The sequence below is a fragment of the Mustelus asterias genome, chromosome 25 (assembly GCF_964213995.1).
Source record: "Mustelus asterias chromosome 25, sMusAst1.hap1.1, whole genome shotgun sequence".
Lineage (NCBI taxonomy): Eukaryota > Metazoa > Chordata > Chondrichthyes > Carcharhiniformes > Triakidae > Mustelus > Mustelus asterias.
The window spans coordinates 18694169-18716363 of NC_135825.1; the positions used below are offsets into that span (position 1 = coordinate 18694169).

At 40.5% G+C, this 22195-nt stretch overlaps 1 protein-coding gene across 1 annotated transcript; it reads left to right on the top strand.

The window, feature by feature from the left end:
* Positions 1-665: 665 nt before the first annotated feature.
* On the top strand, positions 666-21713 carry LOC144511834 (acidic mammalian chitinase-like). Its single transcript, XM_078242198.1, has 12 exons — positions 666-771; positions 2566-2670; positions 2869-2901; positions 4300-4507; positions 6101-6157; positions 9583-9748; positions 12491-12615; positions 13146-13269; positions 13382-13564; positions 14956-15072; positions 16941-17100; positions 21129-21713. The coding sequence occupies exons 2-12, from the start codon at positions 2646-2648 to the stop codon at positions 21689-21691; spliced, it is 1761 nt and encodes a 586-aa protein (XP_078098324.1). The 5' UTR covers positions 666-771; positions 2566-2645; the 3' UTR covers positions 21692-21713.
* Positions 21714-22195: the final 482 nt, after the last annotated feature.

A 22195-nucleotide genomic window follows, 5' to 3' on the forward strand; every position in this document is an offset into this window, starting at 1 on the left:
AATACCTAGATGGGACAACACCCAAACTCTCCAGGGACTCCCACATAGCTCCCCCTCCAACTAAGCACTCCACCCACAACACACAGGATTCTTTATCCACCCCTCGACCCAACCACCTGGCCTCCCCCACAAGAGCCCACTAGATGCAGCGGACGTCTGCCACAATGCCCTCTGCATCAGCTGTGGGCAAAGACTACTAAGCAAGGTGGCAAATTTAGCATGGGACGCATGCTACAAAAGAGAACAGCCATCGGAGGATGAATGATATCTTCCGTTCCACCAGGATACGTCATTCTTCTCATCAACTTAAACACTCAGACCCATCACAGAGATCTCATTCAGTGCCAACTCAAGAGACACCATAATTCAGTCTCCCACACAGGCCCTCTTCACCCTTGCAGGTCAGGTCCTCATCAGGTCCACGGTCCCATTCACCACCCACACATGCCAGGCATCTTTAAAGTATGATCCCGACTGGTGGAGGGATGCCTGACATCAAGGTCCTCACAGGCAAGGAAACGAGCAATCCAAGTGGCTGGCAAGGATGTGGACTGCTCCTGTGCTGACGGTGAGGCCAGTGGCAATAAAACTGCAATATCCATCAGAGAACAATGCTGAGTGATGTCTCCTGCAATAACGATCTCTCCTTTCTGTTGCAGGCAAATCTAGGAAGCAGCCAAGGGGGTCCACCAGCCAGGTCCTAGAGTCCAGCCCCGAGAACAGCACAGCAAGCAGGGGAATCCATAGAATCCTTCAATCCGATTAGTCAAGGTGATATAAGTTGCTTGCTTTGTACCCAGCTCCCAAATACCCTTTCCCCCTCTGTGCCATTATCAACTCTCACTCCCAGGAACCTACCAAGCATAGAATTCTAAACCTAAACATGAAAGGCAAATGAACCAATGGCAAATGTAGTTAGATGCCATGGCCAACTGAATATCATATGATGATAAGAACTAGGAGGAGTAGACAATTCAGATCGAGTCTGCGCCATCATTTAATACAACCGTGGCTGATCTTGTCTTGGCCTCAATTCCATTTTTCATAACCCTTCAACCCATTACTAATTAACAATCTGTCTACATCTTGCTTAAATTAAGTCAATGTCCTGGCATCCACTGTACTCTGAGGCAGTGAATTCCACAGATTCACGACCCTTTGAGAGGGGAATTTTTCCTCATCTGTTTTAAATCTGCGACCTCGTATCCTAAAACTATGACCTCTTGTTCCAGATTGCCCAACAAGAGGAAGCATCTGTTCAGTCCACTTTGTTAATACCTTTGATCATGTTATATACTTCAATTAGATCTCCTCTCATCCTTTTAAACTCTAGAGGGTACAGACCTAAACTTCCCAAAGTCTCTCTGGAATCAATCCAGTGAACCTTCTCTAACACCAGAATATTCTTCCTCAAATAAGGGGACCAAAACTGTACATAGTACTCCAGGTGCAGTACATCAATTGTGGAGTGGGGTGTGGGGACAGAGATAAAAGTGAGCTTTAGGCTGGATTAGAAAAGGGGGAAGTGAGAGGACAAGAGCATACAATGGTCATGAAAATGTTTATTTATTCTTTCATGAGATGTGGGCATTGCAGGCAAGGTCAGCATTTTAGACCTTCCCTAATTGCCATTGAACTGAGTTGCTGCCTAGGCCATTTCAGATGGTGTTTAAGAGTTAACCATGTTGCTGTGGATCTGGAGCCACATGTAGCCCAGATCTGGCAAATTTGCTTCCCTAAAAGTCATTAGTGAAGCAGATGGGTTTTTATAACAATTTATGCTCGGGGAAATAGAAGTGCTGAGCAATGAGCTCAGTTCCAGACAACTGCCAAAGTATGCAGCGGAAAAGACGCAAAGAATTGGGGTTATTTAGGGATGGGGAAATAAATGCTGGCCTAGCTAGCAATGTCTGACAAATGATCAATAGGCATGGCACAGAATAAGAAAGACGTGCCATGATTGGAAACAAGAGACAGCACACCCATGCTATGAAGCACTCCCAAGTTGAAGTATGAGGCCCTGTGGTGGAATGAAGTCAATTTATAGGCTGAATAAAGTCAGCTTGCTGGATCCACAACCCAACATTCAGGATTGGAATCAGCTGTGGAGAGGCAATGAATCCAGGAACATTCAAGGGACAGAACATTTTGAAAGGCACATGTTGAGATTGTCCAGAGGAATCAGAGCTAAGAAGGAGCAGGGAGCCAATCAAGAGACAGATATTGATCCTGTTGCCCCCTAGTGAAGGCTTGCAGTGGCCTCAGGTGCTTGGAGAATGTACCACAGATCCAGTGGCTAGCAGAGGAGTGAGCAATAAAGACCAGCAAGTCAGAAGAATGTAAATTTACAGTGCAGATGGGAGGGGGGGAAAACTGGTCTTTGAGGAAGCTGGCTCTATTATTGACAATAGTTGATATGTTATCTCGTACCTTTGAACTTTAAACACTATTTCCTCACACATTTGCTTTGCTCACAGTCACTATTTGGTCGATAATTTATCAAGATATCTGCTGCAATGTTTCATTTTCTCAGATGAAACCTTGATAACATGTTGATGTTTTCAGTGCTGTCTGATATACAGCTCGTGCAGTAATCAGTGTTGAGCAGACACCTTGTATAAAAGCCTCCGAACAGCAAGTTCAAGATGGTCAAAATCCTTTTTTGTGCTGGTAAGGGCAATATGCAGATAGATATTTTAATTGTTTTTCGTTCGTAATTCATAAATAGAAATACATTTCATGGCATGAAAAACTAACAGGAAATTATGACTTCTGCATAATTGAATGTCCAAAGATGACATTTAAAATGATTTAGGAGTTGTAAATTTCAATAAATGCTGTAATGCCCACTATGTTTTTTTATTTTAGTGGGATTGGTCCTGCTGTCAGAAGTGTACAGTGGTAAGCAGCAACAAATTTTAACCTGTTCATTGCCATTCATTGTTAAATTGATGACCACATTTTATGCTCATACTATTGCTTGGATCTGAAAAAGTCAATCTGCAAAAGTCTGAGCATTTTGATCTATATCTTTTCCAGTTCAAAATCAAGGCTGTTGAATAGGGTGGGGCAATTCTTTATTACAAAGAATTTCTTACCATGTTATTCAGCACAGAAATTTTGTAGCGTCTGGAAAAGTTCCTGCAAACATGTACTAATCGGGTTGTCAGCTCATTACACATGCTCAATGTTGACATTTATAGTGGGATTATAGACAAAAGATTAATGTGTAATTTCGACGCATTTTGATACAACTCATAATAACCGGTTGGACAACTAAATTTTTTCAATCCATTTTAAGTTGTGAGAAATCATCTACAGTGCATGTGCCCAAACGCAGTGCTATCAAGGCACATTACAATGTTGGAAATAAATCTATAGTAATATAACCCCTTATCATATAATGTGATGTAAAATACATAGTGAAAATTGAAGTATTTAAACTAACAATTTGAAATAATACTGAAACTAATAAAATGTAACAATAATAAAATGACGTCAGATCGATGGAAACACGCACAATAACTTGTATTGCCAAGGTACGCAACTCACTCCAAGCATGCAAGTCATCTCCCAGGTCACTCAAGTAATAGTTTTGTTTATGTCACTATTCCACCTATCCCATATGGTTGTTATGATTACTTATATCACCACTCTAAATAACACACTGAAACATATTATTCCAAGATGCTCTGTTAATCCAACACCAGAGGTTTGTCTTGGTGCTTCCTATTTGAAATTAGAGATACTCAGCCTGCATGTTCAGCTCAACTCACAGCTCCTTGCCAATACAATTTTAAGTTAGGGCTGCTAGTTAAATGCCAGTGTGGTGTTTTTTCTCTCTCCATCACTGCAGATAACAGGAAGCCTGTTGTGGCTCAGCTGGTAGCACGCAAAGTCAGTGTTGTGAGTTCAAATGTCATTCCAAAACATCTGTTGTCATTTTAAACTTACTTTGGTGGCACAGTGGTTAGCACTGCTGCTCCACAGCACCAGGGACTTGGGTTTGATTCCTGGCTTGGATCTGTCTGTGCGGAGTCTGCACGTTCTCCGTGTCTACGTGAGTTTCCTCCGGGTGCTCTGGTTTCCTCCCACAATCCAAAAGACATGCTGATTAGGTGCATTGGCCATGCTAAATTCTCCCTCGGTGTACCTGAACAGGTACCAGAGTGTAGTTACTAGGGGACTTTCACAGTAACTTCACTGCAGTGTTTATGTAGGCCTGCTTGTGACTGATAAATAATAAATAAATTTTAGAATGTGCACAAATAAGCAACTAACAACTTTCTTGTGCCACAGTTTTAGACAAGGACTACAAGTTGGTTTGTTATTACACAAACTGGGCCCATAAAAGAGGGGACTGCAAGTTCTTACCAGAGGACATTAACCCCAAATTGTGCACCCATCTTATTTATGCTTTTGCTGTTATTGGGAATAATCATCAAATAGTTGCACAGCAAACGGATGATGAAGATCTTTACATCTCATTCAACAATCTTAAAAAACGGTATGCGACTTAATATTGTTTAAAATATATTCTGAAGTCATACATTCCACCATGAAGGTTCTTCATGAAACATTTTCAGAATGATGAGGTCCTTCTGTTCGTAAAATGGGAAATCAGTTTTGGAAAATTATGCATGAAAATATCACCAGTTTAAAATTAAATACGTATTAAACTTATTGCATTATACAGAAGTGAATATAAAATAATTAGAAGGCACCATTCAATAGAAATGTCCCTTTGGTAAACACTAAGTATCCTGATAATTCAGCTATACAAAGCTTAATTACAGAAATTAATTAGTGATGACAAATTGAATGTTTCCACAATTCAGTGTCAGTGTCAAACACCACGAACTCAAGTAAAGCTTTTTTTTAAAAATAGATGCTAAAACTTTGTATTATTCTCCTTACTCAATCTCAGAAAAGCAGCTTTGCCTCAATCATGAATTTGCTAAAAATCAGAAAGTTAGTCGTAGCCTCAATTAGATCTTCCTCTGAGCCTGATATTTTGGTATTTGAATAAATCCAATAGAACGTGCTGGAAATATTCAGCAGGTCTGGCAAGAGAAAGAACTACTGTTTTCCAATCCATAATATTTCATTAGAACGGATTCTTGTGAAAGGTCATTAATCTGAAACATTAGGCTGGATTTTACGGTGTGCCATATTCCCCAACCTTTCCCCTGCTGATAAGTCAGTCATAAGCCTGCCCACCAGAAGGCCAGCTCCGTTGCAGTCCTATTACACTGGAAGCAGCATCAACTGTCTCAAGGTTAGACTTCCAACTCAATCAAGGGAGGGAGTTCTGCCTATCTAATTGGCTGGCAACTCTGTAGTCCCAGCAATGCCAGGTTCAAGCGGTGGCCACTGATGGGATCACAGGCAGTACCCAAAGGGTTATGGAACTGGACCTCTGTCCCACCCACATATCTCCAATCTTAGTGGACAAGGAAGACATCAAACAACCGACCCACCCTTGGTCCTATTGAGGCCCTTAAGTGGCCAAATTAATGGCCATTTTAGAGCCCCTCCAACGTAACATCAGGGGGGCTACAGGGCAGTGGGAAGAGTGATGGGGGGAGCGCAATGGGTTAAAGAGGAATAATACTTTGAGGGGGATGCAGAGGGAGTGGGTGCCTCCAGTGGGCACAAGGCACCCACTCCCTCCAAAGTAATCCCCCTCTTGCCTAACACCAGCCTCTGCAATAAAACATGTCAAGCTACCCATCTGGGTTGGACCTCACTATGCCGTAGATAAAATAGCAGTCTACATTGAACTAGGCTTTTAAATGGCCACTTTAGATCCCCAATAGGCCCGGGGGGTTGCCCGATGCCAGCAGAGGACAAAGTCCAGCTCATTCTCTCTGCACTGCTTCCTGCCCACTTTCCAGCACTTTTATTTCAGATTTCCAGCATTCTCAGCATTTTGCTTTGGAAATTCGAGGATTGTGTCAATGAAAACTCCTTCATTAAAGAAATCAAAAGTAGCAGTCAATCTCCAAGAATGAAAGAAAATCAGGTCATCACCGTCATTTTCAGAAAGAAATTGCTTTATGCTGTTAGAAATACTTTTCATCTCTTTTGATTTTCACAGAAATCCAAACTTGCAAACACTCATATCTATCGGCGGCTGGAATTTTGGAACTGAAAAGTAAGTTTTTTTTAATCAATAGTAGTTTTCTACCAATACACAAACTTTGCTACTTCAAATGCATCAATGACACAAGAAATAGAGAAATATCAGAAATTTCATAACAGAATAAATTGATACATATCTAGTGTTTATAGTTGCTTTCAGTAAACAGTGTATTTCATTGATATTGACTGTGGTGGTACCACTATGATCAAGGAAAAATCATTCTTCAATCAATGGACAGAATTCTCCAGCCTTTTCTGCCACCATTGGGCAGCACAATGGCACAGTGGTTAGCACTGCTGCCTCACAGCCCCAGGGATCAGAGTTAAATTCCGGCCTTGGGTCACTGTCTGTGTGGAGTTTGCACATTCTCTCCGTGTCTGTGTGGATTTCCTCCGGGTTCCTCCCACAGTCAAAGATGTGCAGGTTAAGTGGATTGGCCATGCTCAATTGCCCCTTAGTGTCAGGGGACAAGCTAGGGTAAATGGATGGGATTGTGGGGATAGGGCATGGGTGGGACTGTGGTCAGTGCAGACGAGATGGGCTGAATGGCCTCCTTCTGCACTGTAGGGTTCCATGATTTGGATCCTGCTGAGGCACTCGCCACAGTTTCCCGACTGCAGCACAGGTGAGGAATGTAAATCACTGTCAACTTTGGCAGGCATGATGTGGAGATGCCGGCGTTGGACTGGGGTAAACACAGTAAGAAGTTTAACAACACCAGGTTAAAGTCCAACAGGTTTATTTGGTAGCAAAAGCCAAATAAACCTGTTGGACCTTAACCTGGTGTTGTTAAACTTCTTACTGACTTTGGCAGGACCAGAAGATCCCGCTGGCACTGCTGTGAGAAAACCCACTGCAGGATTGTGTGGGGGGGGAATTCCACGCAATTAATTGGAATGTTCTACCAATGCAGTTTAAGAGCAATACTATTAATACATCACTTCAGATTTCTCCCACAGCTATCACCACCAATGCCAGACATGTAACCATCAGGATTTCACACTCTGCAATCACAATCCAAGTTTAGCATAACATTTCGAATTGTGCAAGTGGGTATAACACAAAGATTTCATACTTCTACAATGATACCTTGCATTGTTTCCGGAAGCACCAAGGCAACAAGTACAGATTTAATTTTATGATTCTTTCTATAACAGGAAATAATAGAGTTTGGATTTTTTCCACAACTAATTGTTCAATCCTTCAGTTTTGTTCAAGCTTATCACCCTGATACATCACAAATTTTGGCTGTAATACTGGTTACAAGCATATAAAATATTAAAGGTATGTACAAAGGATACCACTGCCAGTCTCTCTCATACTCTCGACTTAAATTTCAGTGAAACAACATTTGACTGAATGCTTACCTTTCAGTTATATTATCAGCATCGGATTTGACACTCAAACCAATGCCACAACCTCCTATTGTAATGGAACTATGTTGACTGTGACATCCCTACTGTTACAATCCTGAAGCAAAAAGTAAATAGCCATTGCTGCGTTGCAGCCAAGTTTGCTTAACTGATTAAGTTAGGTTCTGGAAAGCAGGCAATATAGGAAACTCCAACATATCTACCTGCACTGCAGCAATGGAGTCTGTACCTCTCCTCGCTTCACTGTTTGAGATAGTGTCACAAAAAATCGTATTTTTAAGAATAAATTAATCTGTATGTAAGTATTTTTAGATACTTTTGTCATGTTTGAGGGGGGGGGGGTGCAGAGAGATTGAGGTGCTTGAAAAAGAGGTCAAATGTTAGAAATATTATACTACACAAGCAGATATATACAATTTTTCTCAATTCTGTGTGGGTCTGGAGTCACATGTAGGCTGGCTGGCTAAGGATGGCAGATTTCCTTTCCTAAAGAATATTTGTGAATTAGATGGGTCTTTACAACAACTCATGATAGTTTCATGGTCACCATTCCTAAGACTAGGTTTATATTCCAGATTTATTAATTGAATTTAAATTCCACCAGCTGCCAAGGTGCAATTTAGACTCATGTCCCCAGAGCATTAGCTGAGCCTCTGGATTACTAGTGATAGTACCACTATGCCTCCATCTCCCTATTTGGCTAATATATTAAAGCCATTTATTGTAGAAATTGGAAAATAAAATTCAAATACTTCTACCAACTTATAACTCTTTAAAGGAGAATTATCTTTGTAACCAAACAGGTCTGTGCCATATCACGTATAACACATTGTAAAATGAACTGGAGAACTTCTTTATATTAGAATACATTTTACTATTATTCAAATGCAGAATGCTGAAGGTGCAATGACTCTGATATTGGGGGGAAAAAAGCATTTACTCAGCCAAAATGAACAAAGCTAGAAACGTCAATCATGAAAATTACCACAACAATTGTTTTCCAAAACAAAAGGGCTACAAAGAGATATAAACTGGTTAAGCCACTGGACAAGAAAATGGCAGGTGGAGTATAATGCGACTAAATGTATAACTGAGGGTCCTTGTACAAAATCATAAAAAATCAACAGTTAGTTTTAACAACATTAAAAGGAAGGTTCACCTTTATTGTAAGTGGGTTGGAATATACCATAAGGAAGTCTTGCTGCAATTATATACAAACCCATATCTGGTGTAAGTTTTGGCCCCCTTAGCGAAAGAAGGCTATGCTTGCCTAAGAGAGAGTGCAACAAAGGTTCATTCGATTGATTTCTGGTGCGAGGGCGTTGTTCTGAGGAGATATCAAGTAGAATGGGCGGCACGGTGGAACTGCTGCCTCACGTCGCCAGGTACCTGGGTTCAATTCCGGCCTCGGGTCACTGTGTGGAGTTTGCACATTCTCCCTGTATCTGCATGGATTTCCTTTGGGTGCTCTCGTTTCCTCCCACAGTCCAAAGATGTGCAGATTAGGTTTTTTGGCCATGCTAAATTGACCCTAGTATCAGGGGGATTAGCAGGGTAAATGTGTGGGGTTGCGGGAATAGGATTGTGGTTGGTGCAGACTCGATGGGCCAAATGGCCTCCTTCTGCACCGTAGGGATGATATGAATTCCATCTTGAAATGGGCTTGTATTCTCAGGAGTTTAGAAGAATGAGAGATGCTCTTATTGAAATGCATAAAAATATTTTGAAAGGCTTGGTAGGGTAGATACTGGAAATCTAGAACTAAGGGTCATCACCTCAGGATAATGAGTCAGCTATTAAGGAATGATATGAGAAACTTCTTCAAAGGTTTGTGAATCTTTGTAATTCTGTGCCTCAAAGAGCTGTGGATATTTCGTCAGTCAGTATATTCAAGACTGAGATTGGTAAGAATTTGGGCATGAAGGAAATGCAAGGATATTGGGCTAGAGCAGGTAAATGGAATAGAAGTTGAGGTTCAGCATTATCTTATTAAATAGCAGAGCAAACCTAATGGAACGTGTGTCCTACTCCTAATCCTATTTCTTATGCCTTTACATCTGTTAGGTTCACTGCCATGGTTTCCAGCGAAGAAACACGTCTAACATTCATCAAGTCTGTAATTGAATTCCTGCGGAAAAAAAACTTCGATGGTTTAGATCTACATTGGGAGTATCCGGCATTTAAAAGAAGTCCACACCAGGACAAACAACGCTTCACATTCTTGGTTCAGGTGAGTTACAATGTACCTCATTTCTGTTATTATTCAAGGAATTCAAACTAAATTTTAGACAATAGATGTAGATCATTACATTTGGTTTCATAATGAAAAGGACCTCTCAACCTTTCTTAATGAGAAAAACTACAATTTAAAAAAAGGTGTCGACATTTAGCAATGGGCTGAATCTCAACTCCCAAAAAAGGGTGAGTTACGGGCCTGTCAGGAGATTAAAATACAAAATTTATAGAAAGGGAACTGAATCAGTTCCAGTTCTGGTTTAATTGGAAGTGGGACCAAGGGTGACTGATCGATTGTAAACAGGTTTGCTATTTAAAGAAGTCATGCGCCTTCATTTTAAGTCATCTTACTTTTAATCACAAGTGGATGGGTTTCCTGAAACACCAGAAACTCAGCAGCCTAAACAGGGCTAAGAGCAGGAATGGCTTCCCAACATGCTATCCAGTTAAACAGGCCACTCCCCAAGATTTCTCTGCCCCTCCTCCCCCCCTACAATTGAACTCCCACTGACCAGCTCTCTCTCTCTTACAATGCACCTGCCTGCTCCCATAGGTTTTAGCTTCATGGCTAGGGGTCCCACCCAAAAATCAATTAATGAGTTGGACCACCCAGGCCCCTATGCTATAACATTTCTGTATTCTGAAAACTAGAAGAAACCTCCAGATCTCAGCTGTGCAGAAGTCCAGTACCACTTTTAGGATTTTTAAAAGATAGGAGATTTATAAACAAGTAGTAAAGACTTAAGCTCACAAGATTACAGTAATGCAGTTAAAATAGCCTTACAAAATATTCCCGACAATAAATCCAATTGGTCAGACCCACCTTCAATGGAAACAGGGGATTTTAAACCATAGTATAGGCTCGATCATTTAAAAAGTTGAATCCATTTTCTTCTGCCTGATTGCTAGAAATCTCCCAACACCAAACCGTGAAACTAAGAAGTTGCCTGGAGTATCCCCACCCCCAATAAGGGGATATTTGGCCACCTGCGCACCCCATTCTCTTCTGCCAGTATTCTTTTTGTCTCTCTCTACCCATTGCTCTTCATCCTTTCATTTCTCTTTTCCCCACTTCACCTCAGGTGCAACATTCTCATCCCCCAGTGCAGTTTAATATTTATAATGCATTGATTTTTGTATGGCACAGTGGTTAGAACTGATGCCTCAGCGCCAGGAATCTAAGTTCAATTCCGGCCTCGGGTAACTGTGTGGAATTTTCACATTCTCCCAGTGCCTGTGTGGGTCTCCTCTGGGTGCTCCGGTTTCCTCCCACAGTCCAAAGATGTGCGGGTTAGGCTGATTACCCATGCCTAATTGACCCTTCTAGTCAGGGAGATAGCAGGGTAAATACATGGGGTTACCGGGATAGAGCCTGTGTGGGATTATTGTCAGTGCAGGTTTGATGGCCTCTTTCTGCATTATCAGGATTCTAGAATCCCTGTGTGTTAATTAGTAAATAATGTTAAAGTAGATCATTAAACTAAAGCATCAGACCAAAATAACTGTCGGCTATGTTCACATTGTCAAATTAGAATGAGAGCTGTTATTGATATCTTCAAATTGTCTCATCAATATTACAAATTAATTTTGAAAACCAAACTATGTTACCTTAGACATTGAATCCAAAGAGGGTTGGAAAAAAAAAATCACAATATGCAGGGATAAATAAGGAAAAGAAATCACAGAAAACCAGTGGACAAGTGGGGAAAATTTTTTTTAAAAGACTAATGGAATGTCAGTCTTTATCTCGAGCGGTTTGGAACATTAGTGATTCTTCACATAGAAAATTTGGGTCATGTCTCATTTGGAGAACTGCATTTAGTTTTTAAGTACACTTCAGGAAAGATACAACGATCTTGGATGGGGGTACAGTGCAGATTCGCCAGAACGTTACTGGGACAGAACAGGTTAAATTACACGAACAGGTGACATAAACGTTGCTTGCATTTCCTGGGGCTGAATTTTCAAGAACTGAGGAGTTGGCATCCCCACCGATTCCAGCAGCCCCAGTGATACATTACACTGTTACCAGCATTGATTGATATACCATAGGATTTCTGCCCCACACCCTGCAGGAAATCCTGCCCAATCTGATTGGACAGGATCAGATTGGGCTGATCCTGTCCAATCAGCCAAGAGCCAATTGGCTGGCAGCTCTTCAGGCACAGCGCTACAGTGGATGGAAAAGGCACTGCAGGGAGTTGCCTGGCACTAGGTCTTGAGAACCTGAGGACAAGTTAAGTGACAGGGGCCCCAAAGCGGGGTAGGTAGGAAACATCCAGGAACATGCGAGAGAGGCTATCAGGGTCTGTGGGATATGTGCAAAATCAGGTCAGGGTGGGCAGCAATCAGGAAGAAATCCCATCCCTGAAATTTGCCGGTGGATGGGACATAAAATTCTGATCCTGGTGCTCAGATGGCTGAAGGACAATCTACCTGAGGCACTTTGGGAGCACGAGAAGAATTACAAACCTCAGTCATGCAAGCATGAAGGAATGTTCACCTGACGCTCGACCTTTTTTCCCCAATCACCGGGGGGAAAAATTCTAAATATGCTTGAAAGTTTTAGTGCATCTAGGCATAAGCATCTTTTTGAGTGGCCTGAAAGATTATCACCTGCCCTTTGTTCTGCCAGGATGATGTAATCCAGAGGAAAGGAGAAAATACAAAAATTTTTAAAAATCTAATATTTGCATTGCAGAATATCTAACGTTCCACTGCTATTGTTAATAAATAGGAAACTTTAGAAGAATTTAAGAAGGAATCCAATGAGAGCAACAGGCCGAGATTGCTGCTTTCAGCTGCAGTGGCATCTGGCATCAGAAACATTCAAGCAGGCTACGAAATAGAGAAGATTTCAGAGTATGTACAAACTACTCACACCAAGTACCTTTTACAACTGATGCTGCATTACTTTGTTCCCTGATGATTTTAGCTATATTCCTAACGGTAATAACCGAGACATTGAATAACACTTCACTGCAGTAATAAATGCAATGTTTCAAACATTAGGGATAGGAGACAAGTGTCAGAAAAAACTTCTGCATCCAAGGGGTAAATGCAGTAGATTAAATCAATCAACAACGTCATTTAAGCAGGAGCATAAATGAGCTTAAGGGACAACTGGATTATTTTTTAGAGAAGAAAGGCATTGAAAGATATAGCCAGAAGTCTGGGTTAGATTTCTGATAAAAGTCCAACTATGATGGATATACTGATCCTTTCTTAGTCCTTAAAATTCTCATCATATGAATTATGAAGGTTGGCAAATACATTCTGGAGCAGGAAAGAAGATAATCATTACTATTCCTCAGTGTTCACATGCATTTAGATCATTGTAGTAGATATTTCCTTCCATACAATCCCGAACACCTTATTTTTGCTTTGTACAGGCATTTGGATTTTATCGGCGTGATGACTTATGAATTCCATGGTCCATGGGATCCGAAAACTGGACCAAATAGCCCGCTGTACAAAAGTTCCACAGACTATAATGATGACAAATATTTTAATGTAGTATGTATAAAAAATTATTTTTTTCAACTTTCCATTTGAATTTTTCCTCGATGTCTCTTGAATTACAATGCAAATTTATAAAGTGAATTCAAATAAAATGTCTTCCTTGTAGGAGTTTGCTACACAGTACTGGAAAGAAAATGGTGTCCCTGCAGAAAAGCTGTTGGTTGGATTTCCAACCTATGGCCGTACATTTACGCTCTGTTCGTCCGATAGCAAGCCTGGTGCTGCAGCATGTGGTCCCGCACCACCAGGAAATTGTACTAAAGCAGCTGGAATTTTAGCATACTACGAGGTATGGTTTAATACTTCACGCAATTCACTACGGCAACACCTTGCATTACTGCAGTTATGAAAAGGAACTGCAGCACATATCAATATTACACGTTACTGTAACTGTAACCCTCACTAATTACCAATCGAAGGAGACGGCTTATACCAGAGCCTCTTCAAACCAAGAGAGTTCTTGTGCCCCAACTCCTCAAGAGCTTGCAGATGAAGAATTGGCCTCTTCAGCCAGCAAAGATCATGCCAACTACCACAATGTCAAGCGTTCCAATGATCTTTGCTGGATACGAATCTGCCAACATCAATTACCCATACTAAATCCCTAACACAAATGTTATATATTTATCATAATTGAATCTACGTTTCTCTTTAATGAAAAATACAGCAAGGGTATCTCACGTTCTATTAGGCACCATAAGTCACACTAAGTGCCTAGATTTAAATACTTAATGTGTAGGAACCCACATTCCTATCCCCATTCCCAAACCAATTACATCACTACTCATACAATATTCTTGATTTGTAAGCAAGTTGTTCAAACAAGATCCCTGTGTACATAAACAAAGGATTTATTCCTCCAGTCTCTCTTCTATTCCTCTTGCCTGCCCATGGTAGTCTCTGAACCTCCATTATTCCAGAGCAGAATGCAGATGTCAGTTATCAGCTGTTCCTTCTTCATCAGACTCCACAGTGGAGAGAAAGCAACAGAACTTTATCTTGAAGCAAATTTGTCTCATCATCTACAATCATCCAAGAGAAATGATTAACTGGCACTAAATCTGTAATCAGTTACTGAAAATGACCATTTGTACTCTAATTGGTAGGCTGTGACTCATGGTGTTCCATAAGGACTTTGGTTGGAACCTTAGTTATCCAGCATATTTATTAATGACTTAGATGATGATAGAAAGCCACGTTTCTAAATTGCCAGTGATACAAAGATAGGCAGCATTGTAAGCTATTTAGATGGAGGTGTAACATTACAAAGAGATTTTGATAGAATAAGTGAATAGACAAAACTATGGCTTTCAATATTAGCAAATGTGAGGTCATTCAATTTATACCCAAAAGAGACAGAACAGAGCTGGGTATTTCTCATGGTGAAAAGCTAGAAAGAGTGGAGGGCCAAAGAGACTTGGCGATCCAAGTCATGAACCTTTTTGAATCCTCGTAACATTTTGAACACCTTGGTCAATCACAATCTTCCATATTCAAGTGAATATAACTTGCAATCATCTCATACTTTCCACAACTACAGGATGGCTTCAAGTTCTTTACAGCCAACAAAATCTGCAGCTTTAATTGGATATCATTTTGTTGGATTCCAAAGGTATTTATGACTAGATTTCCTTTTTAACAGGTAATAAAGTACTAAAATGTGCACATTTTTATTAACAGATATGTGACTTTTTGAAAGATGCCAATAAAGAGTGGATGGAGGAGCAGGAGGTTCCATACGCATACAAAGATGATGAGTGGGTTACTTATGACAATTTGAAGAGTTATGAGAAGAAAGTATGTATTTTATCTTCTGCGTTACATAACTTATCATTCATACTACATCCACCTTAACTTCACAGTGTATAAAGTTGGCTTAGATATAGCTTTCATTAAATAGCTAGGATGACATCAAATCCATTTTTATTAGTTTCAAAAGGCTTATATGACAAGATTCCCCTTTTAATTGTATTTACATTTTCTGTAAAATTGGCCCGAAAGCTTTTCTCTGCAATGACAGTAAACAATTTGCTTTTTGGAAACTCTGACCAAGTGACCTTACATTATGAGTAAGTCATGACAGCAGGTACTGACGCAGTCTGTGCCAAAATGCAGCAAGACATGGTCAACGTACAGGCTTGGGTTGAAGTGCCAGACAATGAGCATTCTAACAAGAGAGAATCTAACTATCTCCTTTGACATTCAAATCGCTGAATTCCCTACAACCAGCATCCTAGGGGTTATCATTGATGAGAAACTAAACTGGACTAGCCATATAAATACTGTGGCTACCAAGCAGCTCAGAAGTTGGGAATGCTGAGATAAGCAACTCATCTTCTGATTCTCCAAAGCCTGTCATAAAATCCCTACAGTTCAGGAGATCATTTGACCCATCGAGTCTGCACTGATCCTCTGACAGAGCATCTTATCCAAGCCTACCCTCCTCGTTCCCATAACCCCATGCATTTACCCTGGAGGGAACCCAGGCAGACACAGGGAGAATGTGCAAACTCCAAACAGGCAAACTCCAAACAGGCAAACTCCACAGTCAGTCACCCAAGGCTGGAATCGAACCTGGGTCCCTGACACTGAGCCAGCAGTGCTAACCACTCTGCTGCCCACCATCTGCCACTTCTGCTTTGTCCACAATCAACAAGGTGGAAATCAGGGGTGAGGGAATGCTCTTCTCATTGCCTGGATGAGTGCACTCCAACAATACTCACGATTTCTGGCACCATTCATGACAAAGCAAAACACTTCACTTACCCCCTTCCACCACCTTTAACAATCACTCTCTGCAGCACAATGGACAGTGGCAGCAGTATGTACCATTTACAAGATGCACTGCAGCAACTCATCAATGCTCCTTCAACATCAGCTTCCAAACCCACAACCTCTGCCACATAGAAGGACAGCTCCTTCATCAGGTAAGTGAAGAGTTGGGTTCACAAATAGGGCATATATAGGCACAGACTCAATTTACAAGATAATGGTTGGATCAGTATCTTGTCCGCTTTCTTGCATCTTTGTAGAAACTTGATGTCCGTGTGGATATGCACGATCTTCTTGGAGATCCTCTCCACTTTGAGCCGGCAGTTTGCAGTGTCGGTGGTAGCCATGATGTGGAGATGCTGGCGTTGGACTGGGGTAGGCATAGTAAGAAGTCTCACAACACCAGGTTAAAGTCCAACTGGTTTATTTGCTAGCACAAGCTTTCGGAGTGCTGCTCCTTCATCAGGTGAGTGAAGAGTTGGGTTCACAAACAGGGCATATATAGGCACAGACTCTGAAAGCTAGCACAATCTTTCGGAGCACTGCTCCTTCACCAGGTGAGTGAAAAAATGGGTTCACAAACAGGGCATATATAGGCACAGACTCCAAAAGCTTGTGCTACAGTCAGGAACAATAAGCATGCATCACCAAACTGCTGCCTGGTTGGATGCTCGAACCATTTTGGTTTATATGACTTGGTTCCTTGATAGGCAGTGCATTTATTCACTGTGGGATCATAGGAGCATCTCACTTTTTCTGAATCACAATGCAGCTGAAATGAAGGCTAGCAGTTTAATTATGTACAAAGGTAGTGTGCAGCAAAAATAGCCTACTGGTCCATAATTCAGATGACCATCAAGGGTAAAAGAATGTTTCAAATTATTTTCATGCAGGTAGAATGGTTGAAAAATAATAGCTTTGGTGGTGCAATGGTTTGGACAATCGACATGGATGACTCCAAAGGTACTTTCTGTAACCAAGGAAAAACACCTCTTATTCATAAGCTGAAGAAAATGCTTTCTTCAAATTCTAAAGCGGATGATGATTCATCAGGTAATCACATTTAAAACTATTCACAAATAGATAAATATTTATTAATTTGGAATATAGAAGAGTGGGAGCCAATTCGTTGCTTTATTCTACGATCATGATTATTTTCATGATCTCCACTATGGGCAATTTAAAAAATACTGCATATTTCATAAAAAGTATTTACATGGACTGATCGTATCCTAGAGGAAAATCAACAGCAGAACAAATCTGAAGTATACAAATTCTGCAGAGCCACCATTACTTATGGATATAAACTAGGTTCATAATGTAAATACCTCAAATACTTTTGCTTCTTCCCCTACACCACTCCCCCACCCAATCACCAACACTTGCAGTTAGGAACCATTTTATCCATATGTTTTGTCCTTTTTGCTGAACTTTTTATTTTTAATTGAATCCATGCTACACTTTGCTAGTAATTAATAAAGTTAATGTTCTTTTGTCTTCCAAGGCCATCATTAGTATCCCACAGACTAACTTCAAGTTATTCTGGTTTTATTTGGATAGCTTTTCCTTGTTTTACTTGATCCTACTTCTCTACTTGCTTTGTTTGTCCTGATCTTTCATTTCTACATTGAGCTTAAACGTACCATTTTTAACACCCACATTCTAGCCTGCCTAGAATTACTTATTTCTATTTTATGATCTCTTAAACCAATTGTTACAATAAAGGTCTTATGTAGAGGAATGTGCAAATGTATAAATCGCAATTTATTTATTAGTGTCACAAGTAGGCTTCTTAATCATTATCATTCTTAACACTGCAATGAAGTTACTGTGAAAATCCCCTAGTTGCTATACTCCAGCGCCTGTTCAGGTACACTGAGGGAGAATTCACCATGGCCAATGCACCTAACCAGCACGTCTTTCAGACTGTGGGAAGAAACCCACGCAGACACCGGGAGAACGTGCAGAATCCACACACAGTGACCGAAGCTGGGAATTGAACCCGGCTCCTTGACGTTGTGAGGCAGCAGTGCTAACCACTGTGTCACCCGTATTAAATCTCTTGGGGCCACCATCATAACTAGAACGCTCGTTTATAAATTATAGCAAAAAAAAATAAACGTCTCAGCTTGCTCTGTCCAGAAATATTTGGTAACAACCTATTTGATGGTATGAATGTGTATATATAATGAATCACAAAAGGCTAGTATTCAAGTACAGCAATTAATAGAAAAGCTAATAGAACATCATCATTAATTGAGGAGGAAATTGATTACCAAAGTGGGGAGATTATGCTTCAGTTATACGGGGCATTTCTGAGAACACATCTGGAGTATTGTGTACAGTGTTGGTCTCTTTATTTAAGGAAAGATGTAAATATGTTAACAGTTCAGAGTAGGTTCACTAGACCAGTATCAGGAATGGGCAGTTTAATCTACAAGGAAAAATTGGAGTGGTTAGCTTTGTATCCACTAGAGTTTAAAAGAGTGAGAGGCAACTTGATCGAAACCTTTAAATCCTGAGTGGTATTAACAGAGTGGATATGGAGAGGATATTTTCTCTTGTGAGAGAATCTAGAACTAGGGGTCAAAAGAGGCTGTTCATTTAAGACAAAGATGAGAAGTTTTTTTCCTCTGAGGGTGGTGATGAATCTTTGGAACTCTCTTCCTCAAAAGGCAGTGGAAGCAGAATCTCTGAATAATTTTAAGGCAGAGCTAGATAGATTCTTGATAAACAAGGGGGTGAAAGGTTATTGGGAGACGGGGAGGGGGTGTAGGTCAGTTGAAGTTACAATCAGATTAGTCATCATCTTATTGAATAATGAAGCAGGTTCGAGGGGCCAAGTGGCCTACTCCTGCTCCTATGATTAAGAAGGGGGTGAAAGATTATCCGGGGTAGGTAGGTTGAAGTTACAATCAGATCAGCCATGATCTTGTTGAATAGTGGTGCAGGCTCGTGGGGCTGAGTGGCCGACTCCTGTTGCTAATTTGCATGTATATACGTATATATTAACAGCTGAGTAGTGAAGAAAGGACTTGCATTAAATAGCGCTTTAACAGACATCCCAAAGCATTTAACAATCAGTGGATTAGTTTTGAAGTGGGGTCACTGTTCTTACATATGAAAACTAAAAATACCAAGCAAACAGTAGCACTGGGCTATATTTCTAGACTGATCCCTTGGACCTGTCCCATTAATATTCCTTTTGGCCTTACAACATGAAACCTTTGCCACTTTTCTCCGACCCTTCCTTTTATACATCTTTCAGCCCTCCTTTCATTTGTTCAAAACCTAGTCAGTTTTAACTTCCCCTGATTCTGAAGAAAGGCCGTAGAAATATTAATCATGTTTCTCTCTTTGCGGATGTTGCCTGATTGGTTAGATATTTCCCACATTTTTTGTTTGTATTTCAGATTTCCAACATTTGCAGCATTTGCTTGTGGGTTGTTATTGAAACCCAGAGGCCCAGATTAATTCTTTAGAAACAAGAGTGCTGACAAAAGACTAGAAATTAAGATGGAGCCCAGACTGACCAGGTCTGCTGAAGCTCCTAAATGAAATGATTGTGGGGAGTCTCAATCCAGCTTCTAGCAGATGTGGGATCACAACACAAAACTGCTTCTAATCTGGTACTGATTTGGTAGCTATACTTACAGGTCAATGAGAATAGAAAAATGTTACACAGATGAAGTAAAATGCTTCTGAGTTTAGGATGAAGCAGAATGATTTGAGAAAATACGTAAGCATAAAGAAATAGAAGACTTTGCCTCTCCAACTCGCTACCTCTCAAGTCACTCCTTAACACCTCCCTCAGAACTTTTGTCTGAATCTTTTTATGCAGCTCAGTTCACTCTCCTATGAAGCATTTCGGGATGCTTCACTGTTGAAAAGGACACTCAATAATTTAAGCTGCTGTTATTGATAGCAAAACGCACAGAATCATTACAAAACAGTGTTAACATAGAAACACAGGAGATAGGAGCAAATGGAGGCCATTTGGCCCTTCGAGCCTGCCCCACCATTCATTACGATCATGGCTGATCATCCAAATCAACTGTCTAATCCTGCTTTTCCCCCATAACCCCTTATATAAAGTGGAAATTCTTTCTTTGCATTCAAGAAGTAGCGTTGTGGATAAGTACTGCAAATACAGTTCATAAAACTCAGCTCCAAGTTATTGGAAAGCAGATCAATAGACAAGTAGTCTATGGTGAATGGACCACTCTCGTAAAGTGCAGTTGGCTAATGGAACAATTTTTCTTTTAGAAAAGGTAACACAATATTTGCGCTCCTTTTCAAAAAAGTTCAAGTTCATGGACTTAAATAAATGGAAAATGCATTTGAAATTTGAAAATCTCCTTGGAACATATAAAGCATTCTTCATTTCTGTGAAGTGCAGATCTTTGTTGCATGCTACTTATCCATGTTCCTTTAACATCTTAAACCACAATCTTCCATCAGTGCAGTAAAGTCAAATTTCCATGTGCTAAAATCAGTATGTGATAGTGTGGCCCCTTAAAGGGGGCGATTGCTTATAGGTCACATGGCCATCCCAGGACCCATTGGAATGGATGCGTGAACCTTAGCACATCGGGTTTTTGGGGTTGGATAGAGAAGGGATATGTTCCTTGTTCCTCTTGCTCAGCCCCTTTTCATTTGGTTCATGTCTAACCTTTATTGCCCTTGTTTTCTCTCTACTTCCCTTTTTGAATATTGGGGTGACATTTGTTACCCTCCAATCTGCAGGGACTTTCCAGAGTCTCTAGAATCCTGGAAGATGACCATCTATTGCATCCACTATTTCGACAACCACTTCCTTAAGTACTCTGGGATGTAGATTATCAGGCTCTGGGGATTTATCCGCCTTCAATCCCATCAATTTTCCCAGCACCATTTCTCTACTAATATTGATCTCCCTCAGTTCTTCCCTCTCACTAAATCTCGCATTCTCCAACATTTCTGGCATTTGATTTGTGTCCTCTTTTGTGAAGACAGAACCAAAGTATGTATTCAGCGTTATTTACATATCATAAACAATTCCTACTTTGTCAACTTAAATATATCGGTGTTTCTTCTTTCAGCCACAACTCCATTACCAAGCTCTACTGCAGATAATCCATCATCAAACTCAGAGTCTTCTACCATATGTCCTGATCTGGAATTCTGCCTTGAAAAAAGTGATGGTAACTATCCAGTTCCATGTGCTGTGGACAGCTTTTATCAATGCACCAACAAAAGCACTGACATAGAAAATTGTCCCAGGGGTACTTCCTATAACATGATTAAAGCCGAATGCGTCTGGCCGCCCAGATTATTTCCAGCAATCAATTTAGCAGCCAACAATTTTTGCAATGGCAAACCCAATAGTAACTATGCGATTCCAGTTCCCATCTATTATAAATGCACTGCGGGCAAATCACAGATAAAGCAGTGTCCCGCAGATCTACTCTATAATGCAATCACCAGAAGCTGCGACAGTGCAAATATTTTTGCTGACTTTGATGTGAACTTTTGCAGTGATCATCTTGATGGTACCTACCCAATTCTAGGCAGACCAAACAAATTTTACCACTGCTCCAATAAGGATACCAACATAGGGAGATGTCCTAAGGGAAGTGTCTATAATAATTTATGTAAATGTTAGACACCGCATTATGCAGAATAAGTCCACATTAAATTTCAATAAAAAGAACTTAAGAACTGCAACATTAAACTGATTTTACTGGAGACCATTTATAACACAAGGCATATTGACTATCTTCTTTAGACTATTATACCACATTGTTCAAATTTACAATTTCCAAAAGTTATCCATCCCCATCTTAGCCCACCATAAGACTGATTGTGATGTTCCTGGTGACAAACTTTAGATCTGCTGCACGAAACTGCTAAATTTAACATCCTATCTTAAAATTTATCCATGTTTCCTCTCCACCCTAACAATGATGTTTGGGTTCTGTTGGGACCACTCAGTTCCTGACTCCATTACAGCTTTGGTTCAAAATGGACAAAAAAGAGCTGAATTCAAGGTGAGATGGGAATGATCACCCTTGATATCAGGACAGAATTTGAGCGGGTATGGCATCAAGGAGCCCTCACAAAATTGAAGTCAATGGGAATCGGGATGAAACTTGCCACTGATTGCAAC

Coding starts and splice junctions, on each gene's coding strand:
- LOC144511834 (XM_078242198.1), top strand. CDS start 2,646: ATGGTCAAAATCCTTTTTTGTGCTG. Junction 6,158..9,582: donor TGGAATTTTGGAACTGAAAA/GTAAGTTTTTTT, acceptor TACATCTGTTAG/GTTCACTGCCATGGTTTCCA. Junction 15,073..16,940: donor TGAAGAGTTATGAGAAGAAA/GTATGTATTTTA, acceptor ATTTTCATGCAG/GTAGAATGGTTGAAAAATAA.